Source organism: Taudactylus pleione, unplaced genomic scaffold (genome assembly GCF_031769625.1).
Source record: "Taudactylus pleione unplaced genomic scaffold, aTauple2 ptg000033l, whole genome shotgun sequence".
Classification (NCBI taxonomy): Eukaryota; Metazoa; Chordata; class Amphibia; order Anura; family Myobatrachidae; genus Taudactylus; species Taudactylus pleione.
In genome coordinates this window covers 4,692,746-4,713,801 of record NW_028284435.1, presented here as the reverse complement: position 1 = coordinate 4,713,801, position 21,056 = coordinate 4,692,746, and the positions used below count along the sequence as shown (strand labels likewise).

Below are 21,056 nucleotides of genomic sequence, written 5' to 3'. Positions count from 1 at the left end.
CACATTGTCCAGTGTGTATGTGCCTTTAAAGTCACCTCTCTGACACTTAAAACACTTTTAAATAAATGTAAATTATATATACATACACACACACACACTTTCAAATGATGTGCATTCGTGCCAATGTCACTGCTTCGGGACCAGCCTACAGACACTTGGGACTTCCCACTGGTAATTAGTGCCTGGTAGGGAGAAGGAACGTAAGCAGGTATATGTGAATGTTGAACCCTACTGCAGCTAAGTGGTTAAACATTGCCTCTAATGGGGCATACACACTACAGCAGACGATAAAACTGAAAACATTCAATGATATATCATTCATACTGTCTAGTGTGTATGGTCCAGATGACCAATGATATCCCCAGCCAGCTGTACATGCAGCCCAACCTGGGGATATCGTGAATGATGGCATGCTGCTGAATGCAGCATGGCTCCGCTCGCTGTCTGCAAGTGTGTATACACTACCTGGCCCGCCACTGACTATCGCTGCATACATGCACAGTCTAGTGCAGTGGTTCCCAAACTCTGTCCTCAGGACCCCACACGGAACCTGTGGTCTAGTGTGTATGTTGCCTTAGAGATCCTAGGGAAGACATCAAGCTGGGTGGTGTTGGGCATAGTGTTGTGAAAATTATAATCAAGGCCACATCCCAAATTTACAATGCCACGGTGCAGCAGTGGGGGTGGGGTATGATGTGATATGACACAAAGCACGTCATCACTCTCTGCTTTGTGAAGTCACTGAGTAAGTGGATGGGATCTGCAGGGCAGGTCAACTGGAGTTTCAGGGACACCGCAGGAGAGTAGGCAAGTATGATTTTATATAACTACCTGGGATTCCTGGCGTTGCCCAGGTTGAAGACTGGACCCTGAAGTACATCCACAGCCTTCATTTAATTTTTTTTTAGAAAATTGTTCTCTCCTATAACCTGGATGGGGTTAACATCCCTACAACCGAGAGGTTTAGGCAGCCCGGGGGTACTTAGAGTTAGGCTGTGGGCGGCGGGGTTAGGTTTAGGCACTGGGAGGGTGCGGGAAAGGATGGTTAGGGGTTAAATAGGATGGGAACATTACTTACTGTTCCCCTGTCAAGATTTGAACCATTGGGATGCCGCTGTCAGTGTACTGAGAGCAGGCATCCCGTCCATCGGTATTTCATACCGATTCCATCTGGATAATTATGCAAATTAGGAGTAAATGACCGTGCAGGCAGGTGTATTATCATATGGGGTATATTAAGAGCAGACTGACTTACAGAACAGAAATCAGTATAGCTTCCAAAATCACTTTAGTTTCAGAAATCACTGCAGAACAGGGGGTGATTCAGCTGTGGATGGATAAGCTATTGCAGCTGCTAACATGTTAGCTGCGATGTCTGCAACATAGGTGTCACCCCCCCTAAATGGGTTGTAGACTGGACTGCACATGCTTCCGTCATTGCGTCCGCAGTTGAATCACCCACTGAAATCACTCTGCAGATCAACATTGTAAACCATGTCTAGCAGGGCTGCCATCAGGGAGGGGAATGCTGGGACTGGAGAGAAGGGAGCCCAGCCACAGTGACACTGTGGCTGCGATCAATCTCCTCTGTTGTTTGTAATCTCCATATACTAAGCTTTGCCAGGATCAAAGGTTGTGGATTGATTATGCTGTCTGCCACAGTTGCGCTGAGCTGCTCATGACCCTGCCAGGCACTCTGCTAAGACCCACCAGGGCGGCTACTGTAAGATGAGACAGTGAGTGAAATGCTAATAAATCACTGTTTAAAGCTGGGTACACACTGACAGATATATCTGTCCAATCTGTCTGGTGGGAAGGAAAATCTGGTAATGTATGGGAGCAAATACCAATAGAAATTTGCTCCAAAACCCTGGAAGAAAGACCAGAGTTTCCTTTCCACCAGACAGATTGGACAGATATATCTGTTAGTGTGTACCCAACATAAGTTTATCATGCAAACAGGGCTGACTAGCTCCGTATTTCATGTATGCGGCTGTTGGAAAAGTGATACAACAGCACTTTGGAAGAGATGAGAGTGCGACAGTGTGTGTATGAAGCCAGCCCCAGAACCTGTGTAATTGGAGAATGTCCCGGTTTTGTGGGAATGTGGCCCTGACGAAGTTCACACCTAGGCAATTACCTAATCCTGGTCAAACTGCAACACCATGCCAAATTTGGTGGATCTAGGTACAAAAGTGGTCGTGCATAAAGGACAAACAGACACATACACACTCTCAGTACATAGATAACAGGTATAAGGTCCACACGGACACATTCAGTAATTTTCAATCCACCGGGGTCTATCCCTTAATTGATGTGGATATCCAAGATAAAGTGAAATGAAAGGAGCACTCGCCAGATTTTCCAATGCAATTTATTGACACATTGACCTGGAGGTTGGAACAGGGTTCCAAACCAGATCAGACCCAGAATTTAGCCGGGCGCCGGGTCTGCAGTGACCCGGCGTGGAAGTGGATGCTTGGAGATGATGCCATCTCCAAGTGCCACTGAAGCCGGCCAATCGGCGCGCTCCAGGTCATCGCGACCCGGATTGCACCGTTTACACAGCAGGGTTTCACGGGTCATTCCCGTCTTAAACCTTGCAAATTACCTGGGTTGGATTGCTGGGTCACTTGACCTGGGAATCCAACCCTGTCCCCTTTTTACACCAAGGAAATATCCGGGTTAACCCTGCAATAAACTGGGTTTTAGCTCTGGTGTAAAAGGGGTATCACAAGTGCTTTCATTTCAATCTATTGTTATTATCCTTTATATGGCGCCACAAAGGTTCCACAGCACCATACAAAGTAGATTAGCAAATGGGTACAAGGAAAGAGTTATTAACAGTACCAAACATGCAGGAGGTTTATAATAATATTTATATAGCACTTTTCTCCTGTGCTTTACATTTGCCTTAACAGCACAAAATAAAGAGTGTTTCACTCACTATTGGCCCCAATATTTTTCTTAAACATTTTAAAGTAATTGACGTCCAAGAGGTGGGGCTGCAGCACAGTCCAAAATTCAAAAAGGGGTACCGCTAGTGAGAATGGCAGTTGGTGTGGTTCCCCTGTTTGATATTTGGACTGTGCTGCTGACTAGGGTGGTGAACAGTTGGCCTTCACTTTGCGCATGTGTGTACAGCTGGCCTGGATGCTAATGGCGAACACTTGCTATAACTTCCTCATGTTTCTCATAGACTAAGGTATGTCTGTCACATTTCACTAAATTATAAGAAAAACATTGGGGCTAATAGCGAGTGAAACATCCTGTACAAGCTTATCAAGGGACATTAGTAAAATACTTGTGCGAACAGGTAAATCTTTAGTCTATTTTGAAGGATTCTAGACTGGAGGCTTCTCGAAGTGCGAGGAAGCGAGTTCCATAGAGTCGGAGCCACAAAGCTGAAAGCGCAACCCCCAAATGAATTCTGGGAGCTTCTAGGTATTGTTAATAGTCCTTTGTCAACAGATCCCAGTGATTGAGTGGGACAGTAAAGGATCAGAAGCTGCTTCATGTACCTTGGGCCCTGGCCATGTAGAGCTTTGAAAGTCAGTAAGCCAACCTTGAAAACAACATCTTACAGGCAGCCAGTGAAGGGAGTAGAGAATTGGTGTTATGGGGCTGGTAAGTTAAAAGCCTGGCAGCTACATTTTGTACCATCTGCAAGCTGTGAGACCAAGTTAGAGAGCATTGCAGTATAGGCGTGATTATATAAATGCATGTATGACTTCAGGCAAATCTGAAGGAATGAAGTGCTTGATTCTGGCTAAAATCCTCAGATGAAATAATAAGGATTTGATTGTGGCTGATACCAGATGTTTAAGTGTCAAGCCACTATCCAGGACAACACCAAGATTCCACACATGTTCAGTATTTTGTCGTTCTGAACCCCCAAGCGTTAAAGCTGGGTACACGCGTAAAGATTTTCTGTCCAACCATCCAACTAGTTGATTGGTTGGAATGAAAATCTGGTAACGTATGGGAGTAACTGATGATCAGCAATTTCCTAAATGCCAGAAAACAGATGAAAATGGTCGTTCAGACAAGTTTGTTAAATGTTTGATCTAAACCAGGGGTCAGGGAACTTTTTTACCTTTTACTCCAAAATATATTTAGATACTCCGACATTACCCCCTTGAATTGAAAGGAAGGAAATCATATAGTAGTGCCCCCATAGCTATGCCCCTGTAGTAGTTCCCCCATAGTTATGCCCCTGTAGGAGTGCCCCCATAGTTATGCCGCTTGTACTAAAAAAAAACATAAACCCCCACTTACCTTAATCCCCGCTCCTGCATCCGCCGCCGTCCTGTCCATCCGGCTGCTCCTCGGAACTATGGGAGAGACGTCATGATGTCTCTCCCATAGTGCGCATGGGGAGAGCCGGAACCTGGAGTTAAGAAGGGAACTCCAGCCTCCGGCTAATGCGGCACTGCAGGGAAGGAGCTGGGCGACCGCTGGTAATAACATCTCAGCGGGCGTCCGGCTTAGAGTCTCCCTGCGGTACAGCCAGGCATGCATATGAATCATTCTATATTATAGAATGATTCATATGCATGCCCAGCTGTCTGTCCATTACCCCCAGGAATTTAATTTTTACCCCATGTGGGGTAATTTACACCTGTTCCCCAACCACTGATCTAAACAATTTGTTCAAACAACAGTTTTGGTCCATTTTCCGGCATTTGGGAGCAAGTTGCTGATTGTCATTTGCTTTCATACCTTACCAGATTTTCATTCCAACCAATCAACTAGTTGGATGATTGGACAGAAAATCTTTACGTGTGTATACACCTTACGTCCTGTTAGTTGGCTATGTTGCAGTCTTGTTCTGTGACCTATCATAAGGACCTCTGTTTTATCAGGGTTCAGTCACAGCCAACTGGCACTCAATCTACTCCTGGAGCTCAGCTAGACAGCCATTTAGGGTTGGTATTGGGTTCTCAGTACCTGGAGCAAAGGACATATAACCTGCATAGCAGTGGTAGACTAGGCCATGACATCTTCATTTCACCCAGTGGTAGCATGTATACTGCAAAAAGCATGGGAGATAGTATAGAACCATATGGGACACCACATGGAAGTGGCACTGGTGATGAAGAGTTTATACTAGAAGAAACTGACCTGTCGGTGAGAAATTATTTCAACCAGCAAAAGACTGCCATCTAGCCAATTGCAGCATTAGCAATAATAACACTTAAATAAGCAGCAGGGTGTCACCAACCAAGTGTAAGGTGCCTTTGTGGGGAGTTAGGAGTAGAATATAGTATAAGTAAGGGTAGGAGAAACAAGTGAAAAGAGGGCCTATGAGTAAATGATAGTATAAGTAAGGGTAGGAGAAGCACATGAATGAAGAGGGCCCTGCTTGCGAGAGCTTACATTCTAAAGGGAAGGGTCAAACAAATGGGTGATACAGATGGGGTAGACAATGAGGAATGGTCATGGAGCAGTGGATTAGGATGAGAGCTGGAAGGCTTTAATGAAGAAGTGGCTCTTGAGAGCCCATCAACATAGTTAAAATGTTGACATTTCCAGGAGGGTTAGGGACAGAATTACAGTACAAAACTGATATTGCGAACATGTCGACATGATGAATGTTGACATTGCGTGTTGAACATATATACCAAACCTAGATAGGTTGTACACATTATTAGTATTGTAGTGCATCTGTGAATATAATATAAGACTGGGGTAAAATTTCTAATCATCAGAAACACTAAACTTGTAATATAGTGTATATCAGGGTGGGGGTGGGGGGGGCAAGTGCAGTGCCCCCCCAAAATCAGGCATCTTATTTTGCTCCGGCAAGCAGGTCCCTCCTCTTCCATGGTGCCAACTTCCCAGTGACATTTGGGAAGATGACACATTCACTAGAGAGCAAAGGCTCTGGCTCAGTTGGAAAGATGGTGTTGCAGGGGAGGAGAGACCCGCTTTCTGGAGCGAGGTAAGTATACTTTGGGTGCAGGGTGTGAGGGACCCCCCCTGGACCCAGTGGCCTGTGTGGTAACATCATGCAACCCTAATAAATACACCTATGGTGTACACCATGTTCTGAACTTTAGCCAATTAGAGGTATATTTATGGATTTTCAAAACCTTTACTTTTTGCAGATTTTGCCTGCCATATTTAAAATTGCAATAATAGTAAATGGAAAATCTGGCTTGTTTTGATTTAAATATTATTGCCCTTTTAAATATGGCAGGTAAAATCTGTAAAAACACAGAGCCCCATTTATCAAGGATCGCTTTTGCAATGCGATCAGGGCATGCCAGTAACGGCCCTGATCGCACTGCAAAATGTGATCCTATCTGCTGGATGTATTGTCCGGGATATGCAGGGAGACGTCTCCGGAGTGCAGTCGGGGCTGCTGCGCATGCGCAGTCCCGCAGACTGCACATGAGCGGCTCTCATTGCCGGCGGAGGGTTCCGTGAGATCCCTCCACTGGCTGATATGCGGTAAGTTGTCATAGACTACAGCGGCTAACACTATCTTCAGATGGCGTTAGCTGCTGGGGCCAATATCGGGAATGCTTCGCATTCCCGGTATTGATACATTTGGCAGCATCGCATCCCCCATGGAAACCTATGGGGGAGGCGGCTGCCAGCGGGGTATACAGTCGGGGAGCCGGCGGACCTAATCCCGACAGCCGGCTTCCCGACGGCTGTATTCCGGCGAGGGTTAAATTACAGGCGTCTAAATCTAGACGCCTGTCATTTTACCGACGCTGGGAGACCGGCGCCTGGCATCCCGACTGAAGGGACGCCGGGCGCGGACAACTGCGGGGGGATGGGGATTAGGGCTCCCGTAGGAAACTTAGAGTTAGGCACCCCCCCCCCCGGGGAGGTTAGGCTAGGGGGAGGGAGGGTTAGGCACCCCGGGGGGGGGGGATTTAGGGCTAGGTTAGTCTATACTTACCTTAGGGACGATCAGGATTTTCACCCATGTCGGGCAGCTGCTGTCGGGATTCCGACCGTAAATCATACCGATTCCGCCAGCGGCACTAGAGGGATCGCAGCAGGTATCGGAGATACCTGCTGCAGTCCCTCCTTCATACATCCGGGGGATACTTAGTATTTGAAGTAAACCCTCGGGGAATTTACCTCAAATTCACTTTGATAAATGGGCCACACACACACGGTTACATGTATCTCCAATTCCATTTCATTACAATATGATCGTAAGGTGGCCTTAAACCAAAAATAATGTTCTGAAGGATTATAGTAATAGCGTATCATAACGACTGTGCATATTGCCCGTACTGTGAGATGGCTAAAGACGGGTCTGATACTGCTGGCGGTGATACCGATATGCCTTGCTTTGCCCCGGCGGCCATTTCAAGCACTTTCCGTGCGGCCGCCATTACTGCGAGGCGGAGGCGGTGCTATGATTACCATTGGAGGAGTGGCAAGGCAAGGGAGCCGCCATTATCCGCTTTCCAAGCTACTGCAGTTGCACTATTTTCGCTATTGTTTATAGTTAATAACCATGATAGCCGAGGAGGAGATGCAGGACGAAGCTATGGTGGAGGCCGCCGGCAATGAGCCCGAGGGGACCGGACCCAACGAGGGCTTGAAGATCAACGCAAGTAAAGGCGAGGAGGACGAGGGGTGAGCGGTTATTACCATTAGGGTAGTGGATAGACCCCCTTCAGTATTTGTACCCTGACGTCCTTACCATTAGGCGGCGGGCGTACAACGGGGCACTTGGGGTACGATGGAGCTGTACGTTACCGCGCACACTGCTGCAGGCAGCCTGTGTGCCTTCCCGACCCGTGTCACTTGCGCTGGGACAGGGAGCTTTTCCTGCAGCCTCCCCTCCATTATCTACCCGGCCCAGCTCTGTTATCGGTTGCACTGCAGTACATGTGTGCACTGCAAGCGGGTCATGATTCTGTGTTTCTACATGGTGGCATTGCAGGGCTGCTCGTGCTGTTAGGGTGTCATCCACTGGCGTGCTCTTAACATTTTGCCCAGTAAGCAGTGCCCCCCGCCCATCAGAATGCACTGTTAATGCTGGAGAGGTGCCATGCCCTACACAGGATGGGCTCAGGGATAACTGGGGCATTGCTATGCTGTAACCTGCCCTGTGCTAATATGTTAAGTAAAATGGTGCTTGAGATTCCTACCTGTACAGGGAGCTGGTAACAGGACTCCAAATATTCAGCACACCCGAGTAACGTTTCCATGTCATGCGGATATATAGTTATATATAAAATCTATTCTTAACATGGTTAGTTGCAGCTTTTATTATGCTGTCCCTTAACCACTTTAAAATATTGGTTCCAGACAGCTGCTACCATAAAAGTCTTAGCGGTTTATTTACTGAGCCTTGGAGAGCGATAAAGTGCCAACCAATCAGCTCCTAACTGCCGTGTTTGAGAAAAATTACCGGAGCTGATTGGTTGGCACTTTATCTCCCCCCACTTTCTCTCACCAAAACCTAGTACATAGACAACTAAAGGGCCCCATACACTGTGTGATGTGCACCCAGCGATGCGATTCATGATCCGACGGCCAACATATCAGGCGGTCCCCACACACGGATCGATTTGGTGCCCGATATTCTGGCCCCCTCCCCACATAGACTTGTATGTAGTCCGTCAATTCTCAAGATCTCTTGTGCATGCAGGAAGATCTGGAGGAGTGACGGACGACCCCGCAGCAGACGATATCATGCCCAAACACGGAACTATATAGCTGCGATATTGTTCTAATCCGTCGGATCGGCCGCTATATCGCTCCATGTGTGGGGGCATTTGTACTAAAAATTGCTAAAAGTGCTGTGTTTTTATTATTTTTTTTTAATTATACTTTGCAGCGAGGATACTCAATTGTACATAATTATCTTTGCTCTGTACTAAGGGGGCAATTCAAATGTTTTGCCTGCAACTGTTTCTTTAAGACGCCCGACGGAGCTATTCAATTGTTGCTCAGTCAGGGTGCAATATCCGGCGGTGCCAGCATTTCTGCTGGCACCCTCAGGAAGGTGCGGACAGAAATGTGTGAGAATAATCTGGTTAGGGCGCGCTAACCGCAGTTAGTGCGCACTAGCCAGAACTTTCCGGCTAGACCCGGGCGAAGAGGGTGATAATTAATGAGCGCCCAGAACAATTGAATTGCAACACTGGGCGCTCATTAATTATCACAGTTTAAAAACAATTGAATCGCCCCCTAAATGTAACTCGCAGGGACAGGGGCAGCACTAACCACTGTCCCTGCAAGTTACATTCTCAGGGTACCGGAGGAGTCTTTTTGTAAAAGACTTCTCCAGAGAATCTGATATTGTACTGTGTCAGGTTCAAGAGCTGGAGGGAGGCTGTGGGACGAGAATGCCTACATAGGCATTAAGTGGTTTACACCATCTGTGGATGGCGTAAACCAAAGGGACAAAAGAGTTTGGTACAAAGGGGTCAGATTGCAGGGTGTCTTTATTCTTCCCTAAATATTTAAACTATGAAAAATTTCAGAGCTTAATCCTGCAAAAATTGACACCATTTTCAAATAGTGTTAGCCATTGCAGTCTATGGGCGGAATTCAATTGATTACGCGGTCCGGATCTCCCGTCTAAAGTGACAGGAGATCGCGGGCCGCCATTCAATTGCCTCCGTTCTTCGCGCTGATCGCGCCCATAGAGGTCAGGTTTAGCTGCGTAAAGCAGCTAAACCCGACCAAAGTGCTGGGCGCGATCGCGAAAAGTGATGTTTGGGCGCCCAGACATGTCACTTTTTGCACATTTCAGCTCTCATCCCCCAGGGGCTGCGAGCTGAAATGTAGCACTTGGCAGCTGATCGCGCCCGACAGGAGCAAGAATAGAATAGCTCCGTCGGGCGCGATAGGGGATGAAAACAATTGAATTCCGCCCATAGGTTACAATTGAGGCCCGATGGCTGAACATAATGCAGGAGCACCATATCGGCAGTACTAGGCTGGGCCGCAAGGGTGACAAAATGACCACTTGAGATCGCCAGATTGATAAATAATCTAAAACATTCCAAATTGCTGTGATGTGCAGCCACGTGGAATGTTATTTTTCGGGTCTATTAATAATAAGAACACAGAGCTTTTGTCAAACTTGACAGGAGAGGAAACACTGGAACCTTCCAGCTATCAGCTTTGCCAACTTTCCTTCATACCCCATAGAGGTATCTAGGAAAATTAGCAGTGTTCTCAGGAATGTGTAGCCAACCCTCCTCTGCTGTTATAATCCATTATCTATACACTTTGTCAGTATCTAACGGTTTATGATATCCTTATATGTGGTGGTATTGGTGGAACTGGCTCTCACCCACTTTTTATATTTTGCCATTATCTGCACTTTCTTTTTCTGATATGATTGGTTGCATAATACTGTTTTATAATTTGGGTTGTATAAATAATTTGCCGCATTTTGTTCTCATTATTAGATATATATGTTTGCATAATATTTTTTATGCTACCAGCCCAGCAGATAGTTATTTGTACTTGGAGATGTTGGCTAAATATAGTAATGCCGCGTGAGCAGTTCTAGTATATAAACACTATGAAAGTGTTTACCTACATTATGTTTTTTAAAACATTTTGGTCCATGCTCAGTCTGTGAAGCTGGGTACATACTGACCGTTATATCGCCCGTTGCATTGAACGGGCGATATATCTGTAGTGCATTAGTGGTTGTGTGCAGACGTGCGTTTACAGATATGTCTGTGAACGATGTTGTTCAGATATGTATCGATATATCTGGCTGTTTGTACAGGCGATCGGCCGACCGCCCATAAACTTGCTTTTAGGCGACCCGCCAGTGACTGACATCTCAACTGGGCGGGCAATTGAAATTCCCTAACAGATGTGATGTCAGCGCAGACACATCGGCCGTACGACTGGTAAGTGTGTATGCACTTACCAATCATTAGATAGGACGGCCAGGTGTGTACCAAGCTTAAGAATATAGGTCCGATTTATTTATTTTGAAACAACTGTAGAAGTTGTTTACTTCACATATTTGTATTTGTCATTTCTCTATAGAAAGATGTTTATCGGTGGGCTTAGCTGGGACACTACTAAGAAAGACCTGAAGGATTACTTTTCCAAATTTGGAGAAGTTGTGGACTGCACCTTGAAACTGGATCCAATCACTGGTCGGTCAAGAGGCTTTGGCTTTGTATTATTTAAAGAAGCTGAAGGTGTTGACAAGGTACAGTGCAATTTTATCTTTCTTTTTTGAAATTCTAAGGGACATATTTAATAACAAGTGATATTCTTTTTATCACTCATTCCAAATCTTAAATAATGATGTAACCAATCAGCTCCTAACTGTCATTTTTTTCAAACACATGATAGTTAGGAGCTGATTGGTTGGAGCACCATATGCCCCATATTAGGCAATTTTAGGGATTTAATATAAAGAAGAGAAAATCTAGCAGGCTGTCACAAAGCAGCTGGTAAAGGGATAGTTAGCACCTGCAAATATCAAAGAAAAATAAAAAAGTAAAACACCAGTGCTAAAGGAACAATAACTGAATGATGGAAGGTTTAAAAATAAAACATTACACATTTATTAAATTTCTCAATATAAACAATTCAATGGCAATAAAAATTGTGATCAATCAAATGGCCATAAATGTGTTACAATACAGTACAAGAATGTCAAACTAGCTCCTGTGCTAATCAGTAATCAAGTTAGGACTCTCTCCTGCGTATCCAAAAGGAATCAGTTTAGCAGCAGGGTATTACGTGGATCTGTGTATAAAAAACAGAGGCATCACTTACCTGGGTGACATCTGGCTGGATTGAGTTCTTTCGTGCGCTCTCGAAAGGGGGCGTGGCTTTGCAGAAAGGAGTGTGACCTTGACCTGCAAAACCACGCCCCCTTACGTGTGCCAAACTTGGGAGCGTTACCACCTCCTGTACTCAGCATACAGTGGGCTACCCCAGCGCTCCTGCAGCTGCTAGGGAAGAAGCCCACAGTATCTTCCCTGCCTCTCTCCGTGTCCTGGCTTCACGGTGACCCCACCCGATGCTATTTTGGTGTCACGCCCTCGGATGGGGTCACCCAGTGCGGCCCGCACCCACCTAGTGATGCCAGTGATCCAAAACAGTCATTTAGCATCCAATTTTGCAGAAATATGGGTTGAGATAAAGTCCACCAGGTATCCTGGAACGCTGCATATATTTCCAGGGAGAGATGTAATGTTGAATATTCAAATAAGTCGCAGGAGTCCAGTACACGTTTCACTGGGCTATAGTCACCCAACTTCCTCAGGAGCATAGCGCTGTGTGTCAAAATGCCCTTTATATAACAATTCAGTAATTGGCAAACATGTGCTATCTGTGATTAATAAGGCCAAACCAGGATAAACTATCCATCAAATTATAACCTAAAACATAATTCAGGCATTCTTACTTAATTCTCAAATATTTTAATCGGTCCGTTGGTAATAATGTTACCTGTAACCCATAGATTGGTTGGATTCAGTGAGCTCTGATGTCTGGCATCCTAATCACGTGACCTACAATGGTCACGTGCTGGACTAAGCCAATCCAGCGGAGTTGCTAATAAACAAACTTTGGTACTGTAGTAGGCTTCCTGGTCATGTGGTTCACTTTAATCAGATGACACCAGGTAAGCACATCTGCATGAGGTTGCGCATCACTCGTTCAGACCGGTCACGTGATCAATCCACCTCGCGTCTCTATGGGGGCGATTCAATTCAGTGCGCTGTTGATAGCGCCGGGAGGGAGCTCCCGGAGCTATTTAATGCAGCGCAATGTTAGGGCGACTAATGATACTAGCACCCTCCTTAGGGTGCGAGGAGAAATCCGACTTAAGTGCCGGCCGCGAGGCTCTTTGCCGGCTTAGCACGGCGCTAACAGCCTCACGGCCCACACAATTTATTTGGAGAATGCCGGTTATCACGACTAATCACCCAGGTTAAGTTGCAAGAAATGGCATTCTCCCACTTAAGTGATTGTAGTCTGACTAAACTGCGAGGTGGATTGAATAGCTCCGGGACCAACTTCCTGGCACTGTTCACTTCGCTCTGAATTGAATCACTCCCTATGTGACTTGGGTGGGTCGCCTAAGGTCACATGATGTAAACAAACCAATGTGACCAGACTGGGATGTAAACATAGAGAAATACAAAGGTATTATTAAGCAAGTTAGTCTATAGGTAAAGAAATTTAAAATACATCCATGGATTACATACATAGAGGGCGATTCAATTCAACACGATGCTGAATAGCCCCGGGAAGGAGACCTTGGAGCTATTCAATTCACTGTGCTGTTAGCCCAACTAAAGGATTTCTTCTTGCACCCTCCTGAGGGTATGAGCAGAAATCCAACTAAAGTTACGGCCACGATGCTGTTCTCAGCTTAGCGTGGCGCTAACAGCCTTGCAGTCGCCACTTTAGTCAGAGAATTAAGGTTAGCGAGACAAAATACCCTGCTTTAGTCGAGCTAACTGGCATTCTCCGACATAAGTGGCTTTAGTTGGACTTAACAGCACGGTGAATTGAATAGCTCCAGGAACTCCTTCCCGGGGATATTTAGCATTGCCCTGAATTGAATTACCTCCATTGTTGTAGTGGATGGGAAAGGAAGAAATGAGGAAACAAAGGTTAGTGGATACTGAGTTCAACTCAATCGATTTGTTCAAACCATCAGGGAGTTCAATTTCAACATCAAATAAACCTCCCTACAGCACAGTGTATTAAATCAATATCCTCTGGTTGTTGGTGGAATTATTTCAAGGCCAATAATTGACAAACAGGCAGGAACACTGTTATGTTTATCATTGAAATGTCAAGGAACACTATGTAGAGTGCTCCTATTGACAATTTTTTTCCAGTGCTCCAGAAACAGTGTGCGTAAAGAACTCTTGGTTCGGCCCACAAAAAAAACAAACCGCATTCACAGGTTAACAAATATATAATTCATTTGGAAACACATTTTATAAATGCAGTTAACTTATAACTATCTTTCAATGTAGGTATAACCACTTCTGTGAACATTTTGGTTTCCCACATCTGAAAAATCCAGGTGGTTTTTTTTGTTTAACCAACCTTAGCCTGTCAGATTGCTGCTATATTTAATGTCTTCTAGATGGCTGGGAGCCAAGATGGTTTTGATCTATTTTTCCTAAACTCAATATGGGGTTTAGATGGTAAAAGGTCCTCAAGCAAACTATCTTGTCTCAATATCCCTAATCTCGCAAGAACAATTTTTGTATTTGCACACGCAAGCTCCTATTTAAATGAAAAATCTTTTTAATTCCCTTATATTTAAATTCATTTATACTGTCTGTATTCCTCTCCTCCCATAACTCCTCAGGGGTAGATAGCATCAGAGCCGTAACTAGACTTTTTGGTGCCCTGTGCCAGAAAGAGCATTGGTGCCCCCTCATTTTTCAAAGGGACATAATGCACCCAAAAAAGGGCCATGGCTTCATGGGGAAGGGCCAGGGAAGAGATAGGAGAGGCCAGGAGACGCTGGGGATGAAATAAGAGGAAGCTACAAGCAAGAATGATAATAAACAGAAATTTGACAGGCCCAAACAGCGCCCCCTGACCTGTGCTGCCCTGTGCGATGGCACTGGCCACACTACCCTAGCTACGGCCCTGGATAGCATGATGTCTTCTGTGCTATGCAGTAGAATAGGGATTGATTCATCACTGTTTAGTCAAATGTTTCCTAGCATAGAATCTCTTACAACAGAGGGTCCGTATAAAACTGTTCAAATCAACATACAGGTCAAAAATGTTGGGTTCACTAGTTGGAGGGCGTTTAAGATCCTTACTCAGTAAAGATAATTGTGATTTGTCTAGTTGTTTGGAATAAATGTTAAATATTCTTTTTCTATATTTTTGGCCCCTGAGGCTCCTGTTATAGCCTCCCTTTTGTTGTGTAATTCATAGTTTCAAATCTAGTGTAAGGTAACTCATCCCTCTGATATGATTTATTGCTGTTGGAATGGTTACGTGGGGATCGATGGTTTGGTCTTTCATTAGATGTTACTAGTGGTGCATATTTATTTGGATGGATCTATTTATCAGTTTCTAGGGCCTCACTCCCCCCTGTCATTTTTTTAAACACATGACAGGAGCTGATTGGTTGGATCAACATTTAAGATTAGTAATGAGTAATAACCAGAATATCACTCATTATTAAGTATGCCCCATTTTAAGCAATTTTAGGGATTTGTCGAGACTAGTCTGACCACACATTGATCTGTCATATGCCAGTTTGGTTATTAGTATTATTGGTCATCTTGCCCAGTTCAATAATAAAGGTGACAGCAATAAATTACACCTTTTGTCTGAATAATCAAAGTTGTGTCATTTTGTTCTCTACCTGTTTACACGGATCTGGTCTTTCAGCAGTGCGGCCAATTAGGCCTGCATGTGAGTTGGCACTGTTAGAGAAATGTAAACAGAAATGTAGTATAATTGTTGCATTAGAGTAGGCGCCAAAGTAAATAATTACATTTTCTGGTGTAAATCTATTTGATTCACGGAAGTTTTGTTTACGGGAGCCATCCATAAACGTCACAGACACTGGATTGGTGACAGTATTAAGTACATCTAGCCAGTAACCATTTTCCCTCAGTTTGTTATAGCCTACTCGCTACCTCCACATTTGCTGTTTTGACAGGTAACAGAGTGGATCCCTGGATGACTGGCTTTAGCCTTATTCTGGCCCTCTCCTCTTCCCAATTTTTTTATTACTGGAGTGGTACTCTGTAGCTGTTGGTTGCCATACCCCATCCATGACAAGACATGACCAATGTACTCTAGCATTCACTGACTGTAGATTGATAATTTGCACATACTATGTTCCCCTCCATTAGCCGCTTTGGTGATCCCCAGGAATGCGGTTTTCTGGATGTTACTTGTGTGGTGATCCATCCTCGATAACATGCCAGCACACATTGGACCACTAACATGCCATGTTACAGATTAATTATAGTTAAGATTTAATTATAGTTAATTAATGAATTTAATCCATTTTAAGTAGTATTGTCTGTACATATCATGCTATCACCGATTGGCCAATTTTTTAAATATACTCTTGTCCTTCCCATTAACCGGCTGCTCAATCTTGTGTTTATAAAAGCTGGATGTACACTGTACGATATATTGTACGATATATTTTTCCGAGGTGGATCGGACTAATATATCGTACATATCATATAGTGTGTATGCCCAATCCACCGTTTCAGACGATCGTACATTGCTTCGTCCCATCTGCTGTTCTGCACGGCAGATGAGACGATGCAATGAATGACATGGGGCTGTTACATGCAGAATGTGACAACATCATTGTGCAGTGTACGGCATGTGCAATGTATTGTTACATCTCATCATTGCTGGGCCGCACCATCTCATGGTGTGTACCCAGCTTAAGATACAATGGGAATTTACATTTGCTTGGATCGGAGTGCCTGCCTTCTTATTTGTTCTGTTATCAGCTTTTTGTAAATAAAAACAGGCTTGTTGAAAGATGTGGAAGGTTTGGACATCTGTTTAACCTGTATACTATACACTTCCTTATGTGGCATACTGAGCCTGATTCCGAGTTTGGAGTCAATCAAAGAAGAGCAAGTAACACTGCAACTGGAACAAACCATGCTACATTGCAAGGGGTGCAAATAAACTTATTTTATTTCGCATGCAGGGTAAATGCTGGCTGCTTTTGCATGTAGCCCATATATGCACCATTTATAGTGCTGGCTTTATTCCTGCAGGTGATGGAGCACAAAGAGCACAAGTTGAATGGCAAAGTTATTGATCCAAAGAGGGCAAAAGCGATGAAGACAAAAGAACCTGTTAAAAAGATATTTGTAGGTGGCTTATCACCAGATACACCAGAAGACAAGATAAGGGAATACTTTGGAACATTTGGGGAGGTACTTACATTTTGCTAGAAGTGGTTTAAAGTTGTCCAGATAAAATGTTTAATTAGATGTAATAATGATCCCACTCGCACACAATGCCTTGTCCTGATAAGTTGACTCCCACTTTTTTTTTTTTTTTATAAATTCCACTGATTCAGATTGAAGCAATTGAGCTGCCTATGGACAACAAGACTAACAAAAGACGAGGTTTCTGCTTCATCACGTTTAAGGAAGAGGAACCAGTGAAACAGATAATGGAAAAGAAATACCATAATGTTGGCTTGAGTAAAGTATGTCATTCTTTTCAAGATTTTACTAGTAGATACAATCCAATTATATTTTAATTTGGTTTTAAGTGGACAAATGTTTTGGCATTTCAAATCCTATTATGTTCAGAAAGTGAGGTTCAGACATGAATCTTATTGAAGCTGTGCTGCTTAGCCATCCAGCTGTTTGTTATACAGACTTACTAAAGTTATTGCTAAAGCTAGGTACACACTATAAGAGTTCTGTTCAATCAGTCTGGTTGGAACGAAAGTCCTTCTTCTTGCCCCCAAACACTGTAAAACAGACAAACACACTGACAAATTGGTTAAATCAAAAGGATTAAACAGTTTGTTTGAAATTACCATTTTTGTCTGTGTTCCAATATTTGGGAATAAATGGTGATTGTCATTTGCTCCCATACATTACCAGATTTTCACTCCAACCAGCCAGATTGTACAGATAATCTTATTGTGTGTACCAAGATTAAGAGATAAATAATCCTCTCTCTATATATATTTTTTATCTATAGTGTGAAATTAAAGTAGCACTTTCAAAGGAACAGTATCAACAGCAGCAACAGTGGGGAACAAGAGGTGGAGGATCTTCATCAAGATCTCGTGGAAGAGGAGGTTGAGTTTTCATAACTAAATATCTGTACCATACACTGCTGCCTTCTCAGTCTTGCTCCTGCTGATTAATGCTCTTTCCGCAGGCGCAAACCAGAGTTGGAGCCAGGGATACAGCAGTTACTGGAATCCAAGCTACAGTAGTTATGGCTATAACAACCAGGGCTACGGAGGCTATGGCAACTATGACTACACTGGTTATAATTACTATGGATATGGAGACTACAGTAGTGAGTATCAGTCAATTAATATGACGATATGTAGAGTTAGTGGTGTTGCATATAAGTAGTGTAAAATGGCAATGGTATCTTACCAAGAATGAGTGAAATTAAGCCCTGTTGCCAGACACTATCCTTCTAGTGGATCTTGGGAAAAATACAGGCAAGGCAGCTCGCATATAATTGAATCGCCCCAAAGTATTAGACTGGCCACAGTACTCTGTGTAGTTTCCAACAACTGCCCATAGTAAGTATGCAATAGCTGCAGTTCTAGTGCATGTGACAAAACGGAGTAGCTGGTTTATGGTTTTATTTATGTAGTTCTTTTCATGAGGGACTCTTGCTCTTGTTTTTGACTCTCTATGAAGCAGGTTAGATCAATAACCTTATATACCAGGGCTGCATAAATGCCAGGTAGTCAATGCAGCTGAAAATGTACTGCTGGCGTCTGACTTCTTGTGTTCATTTCTATTTCTGTCCCTGGGAGAATATCTTCTCTGGCTCCTTTAAAAAATCCTGCTGGGTACTAGATTTGCATGACTGACTCCTGTTTTATGTGTCATTTGTCCACCCATACTTATATACTTTTAGTGTGTGCGCAAAATCTCACCATGATTAACCCAACTATATGGATACTTATTTATTTTTTTCTGTTCTGTCACAAAATCATTGAAAACCTGAATTTCAAAATTAGTTGCATTATTTATTGCATCTATATCTAGATCACAATTGTCTATCTTTTAATATAAAGGTAAACCTTTTTTTTATTATTATTGTCAGTTCACAATTACGTTGTCAACTCAATGTTTTCTTTCCTGGACTTTTGGCTCAAACCTGGGTTTGGTTTATATCCTTTATGAAGGTACCAACAAGTCTGCTGTGTGTCGGAAAGGTATTTTTTCCTTCTATGTGCACCAGTCCAGCTGTAATGTCTATTGACATTGGAACCTTTTCATGAAGGATTGCAGAAGACCTGCTTGCATTCAGCCAACAAACAGGGATATGCACAAATTTGCATGTATAATTTTGTCCTATAACTTCTACATATTGTGAATGTTTTATATTAAGACTAACATGGCATTATATCATGGCACACGTTGCACATGTATGTCGCTTTCAGATCCATTGCTTCTCTGGTCTTTGCTATCAAACAGATATTTTTCATTTTTTAGATCAGCAGAGTGGTTATGGGAAAACAGCCAGACGAGGTGGTCATCAAAATAGTTACAAACCGTACTAAATTATTCCCTTTACAACGTTTCACAAACAGGTATGTTGTGTTTCCTTGCTTTCAAAACCTTGATTTTATTATTTTTCATTAAGCGTAATGGTAAGATATATATTAAGTATTTAAGATATTGTAATGCTTAATTATTTTAAAATTTTACAGCACCCAGAAGTGCTTACTATAGCGTAATATAGAGACTTTGAAGATACGAACACGTGCTATAGAGCGCTTTATTTTTTTTGCCCTATTTATAACAAGTCAGTAAAGTTAACAGGTAACGTACTGCTAATGGGTACAAAATAAGGAATTGCCTACTAACTCTGACATTATACCTTGTTTGTACCCGCCAGCGGGGAATTCATTGCAGGCCCTGTGTCGCGCTGACTTCACGATTCTCACAGGCCCGCTCAATGCGGACAGGGTACGAGATGCTCACGCTCTCGAATGCTGCCGTTTGGTATGGTCTCTTCCAACATCCTGTATCAGCATTATAATATAAAATGGATACTCCAAGCTATGCTTTCACTTATTCCTTTTGCGTTAAAAACATTTTTAAATAAAACATACTGGTAATTTTAATACTTTTTTACAGGCCCCGTAATCATTAGATACGTGAACTTTACTGAATAATTTTAACTATTTGTTCTTCTAAGGATACAGCTTATCTCTGGATTCCCGTATTAATTATGAATCTATTTAAATGCTTGCTTTTCCCTATTTATAAACTTAGCTGTAATCGCAATACGTTCTTGGGCTGAATTCCTGTTGTGTATCAATTTTTCAAATGCAGGTTTACCTACAGAAGACTTGTAATCCTAACAAACCACTTCTGGGAACGTGTATTTTATAGCTGTTTAAAAAAATATGTATTTGCATAATGCATCCAATGTACTGTAATGTGAAGGAATATATTGTGTTCCTTTTTAGTGAAAACCGATAAATACAAAACAGTTGGCTTCCTTTGAAAATAATTTGGTGCACACAAGGATTTCAAAGCTCTTGGACATTTAGTTTTCTTGTCTACACATATATTTATAGATCTAAATATATAATGCATATCTTGGTAAAGGGGGGTTAAAATGCAATATTCTAGATGGTCCTATTCCAAAGAATACTAATGTAACTGTGTTTCTTGTTTTTCTTTAGGTGGACAAGCAGTATTTTCTGGGTTGAAGATTCATTTGAGGTGGCTCATTCTGCATGCATATAGCAGTGCAATTTAAATATAATTATTATTATTTTTTTTTTATTATTTTTTTTTACCCACCCCTTGGTGTTTTTTTTTGGTTTTTTTTTCCCAACCAGTTTTTAATTTTATTTTAATGAGATCCTATGAGAGGGAAAATGTTTCTCCTAATTTCTAGAATTCATCTAGTCTTTTTTATAATGGCTTCGCTTGTTAAATTGTGTTCACATTATTTCACCAGCATGGAAGACAAGCTGTTGTGTTTTTATGCCTGCGTCATGATGTAGCTTTACCCACTTTTCTTTATAATAAATCTTCCTCTAATTTTTTAATATAAAATCTGATGTCTTTTTTTTCCTATCTGTGCAAATGAACAGTGTTAAAGTGTGTTTGCTTTGATATCTAAATACAGGTAGTAACATCTATCGATTTTATTTGTTAGTAAAATTTTATATTCGTAACAATTAAGCTTTAAAGATGCATTTGAGATTTTTCAGCCGGTTTTTGGTGTAAAACCCCTAAAGCTGAGATAATCAAATAGCATACTTAATTCTATAGAGCAGGCCTGGCCAACCTGTGGCTCTCCAAGTGTTGTGAAACTACAAGTCCCAGGATGCCCTGCAACAGTTTTTTAGCATTTCCTAATAGCAAACCTGTGGC

General features: G+C 42.8%; 1 protein-coding gene across 5 annotated transcripts; it reads left to right on the top strand.

The window, feature by feature from the left end:
• The first annotated feature begins 7,385 nt into the window (after positions 1-7,385).
• Positions 7,386-20,729, top strand: HNRNPD (heterogeneous nuclear ribonucleoprotein D). Of its 5 annotated transcripts, XR_015871389.1 has the most exons (9): positions 7,386-7,608; positions 11,002-11,170; positions 16,722-16,883; positions 17,030-17,161; positions 17,668-17,767; positions 17,851-17,994; positions 19,155-19,252; positions 19,561-19,667; positions 20,357-20,729. XR_015871389.1 is itself a non-coding variant. In XM_088452135.1 (8 exons), exons 1-7 carry the CDS (start codon positions 7,487-7,489, stop codon positions 19,204-19,206), a joined length of 873 nt encoding a protein of 290 aa, XP_088308261.1. In that variant the 5' UTR covers positions 7,386-7,486; the 3' UTR covers positions 19,207-19,252; positions 20,357-20,729. The 5 variants fall into 5 exon arrangements, 4 of the variants coding, with proteins under 4 accessions (XP_088308261.1, XP_088308262.1, XP_088308259.1 ...); XM_088452135.1 differs by lacking the exon at positions 19,561-19,667 and having other exon boundaries at positions 19,163-19,252; XM_088452136.1 differs by having other exon boundaries at positions 19,163-19,252; positions 19,561-20,729.
• Positions 20,730-21,056: the final 327 nt, after the last annotated feature.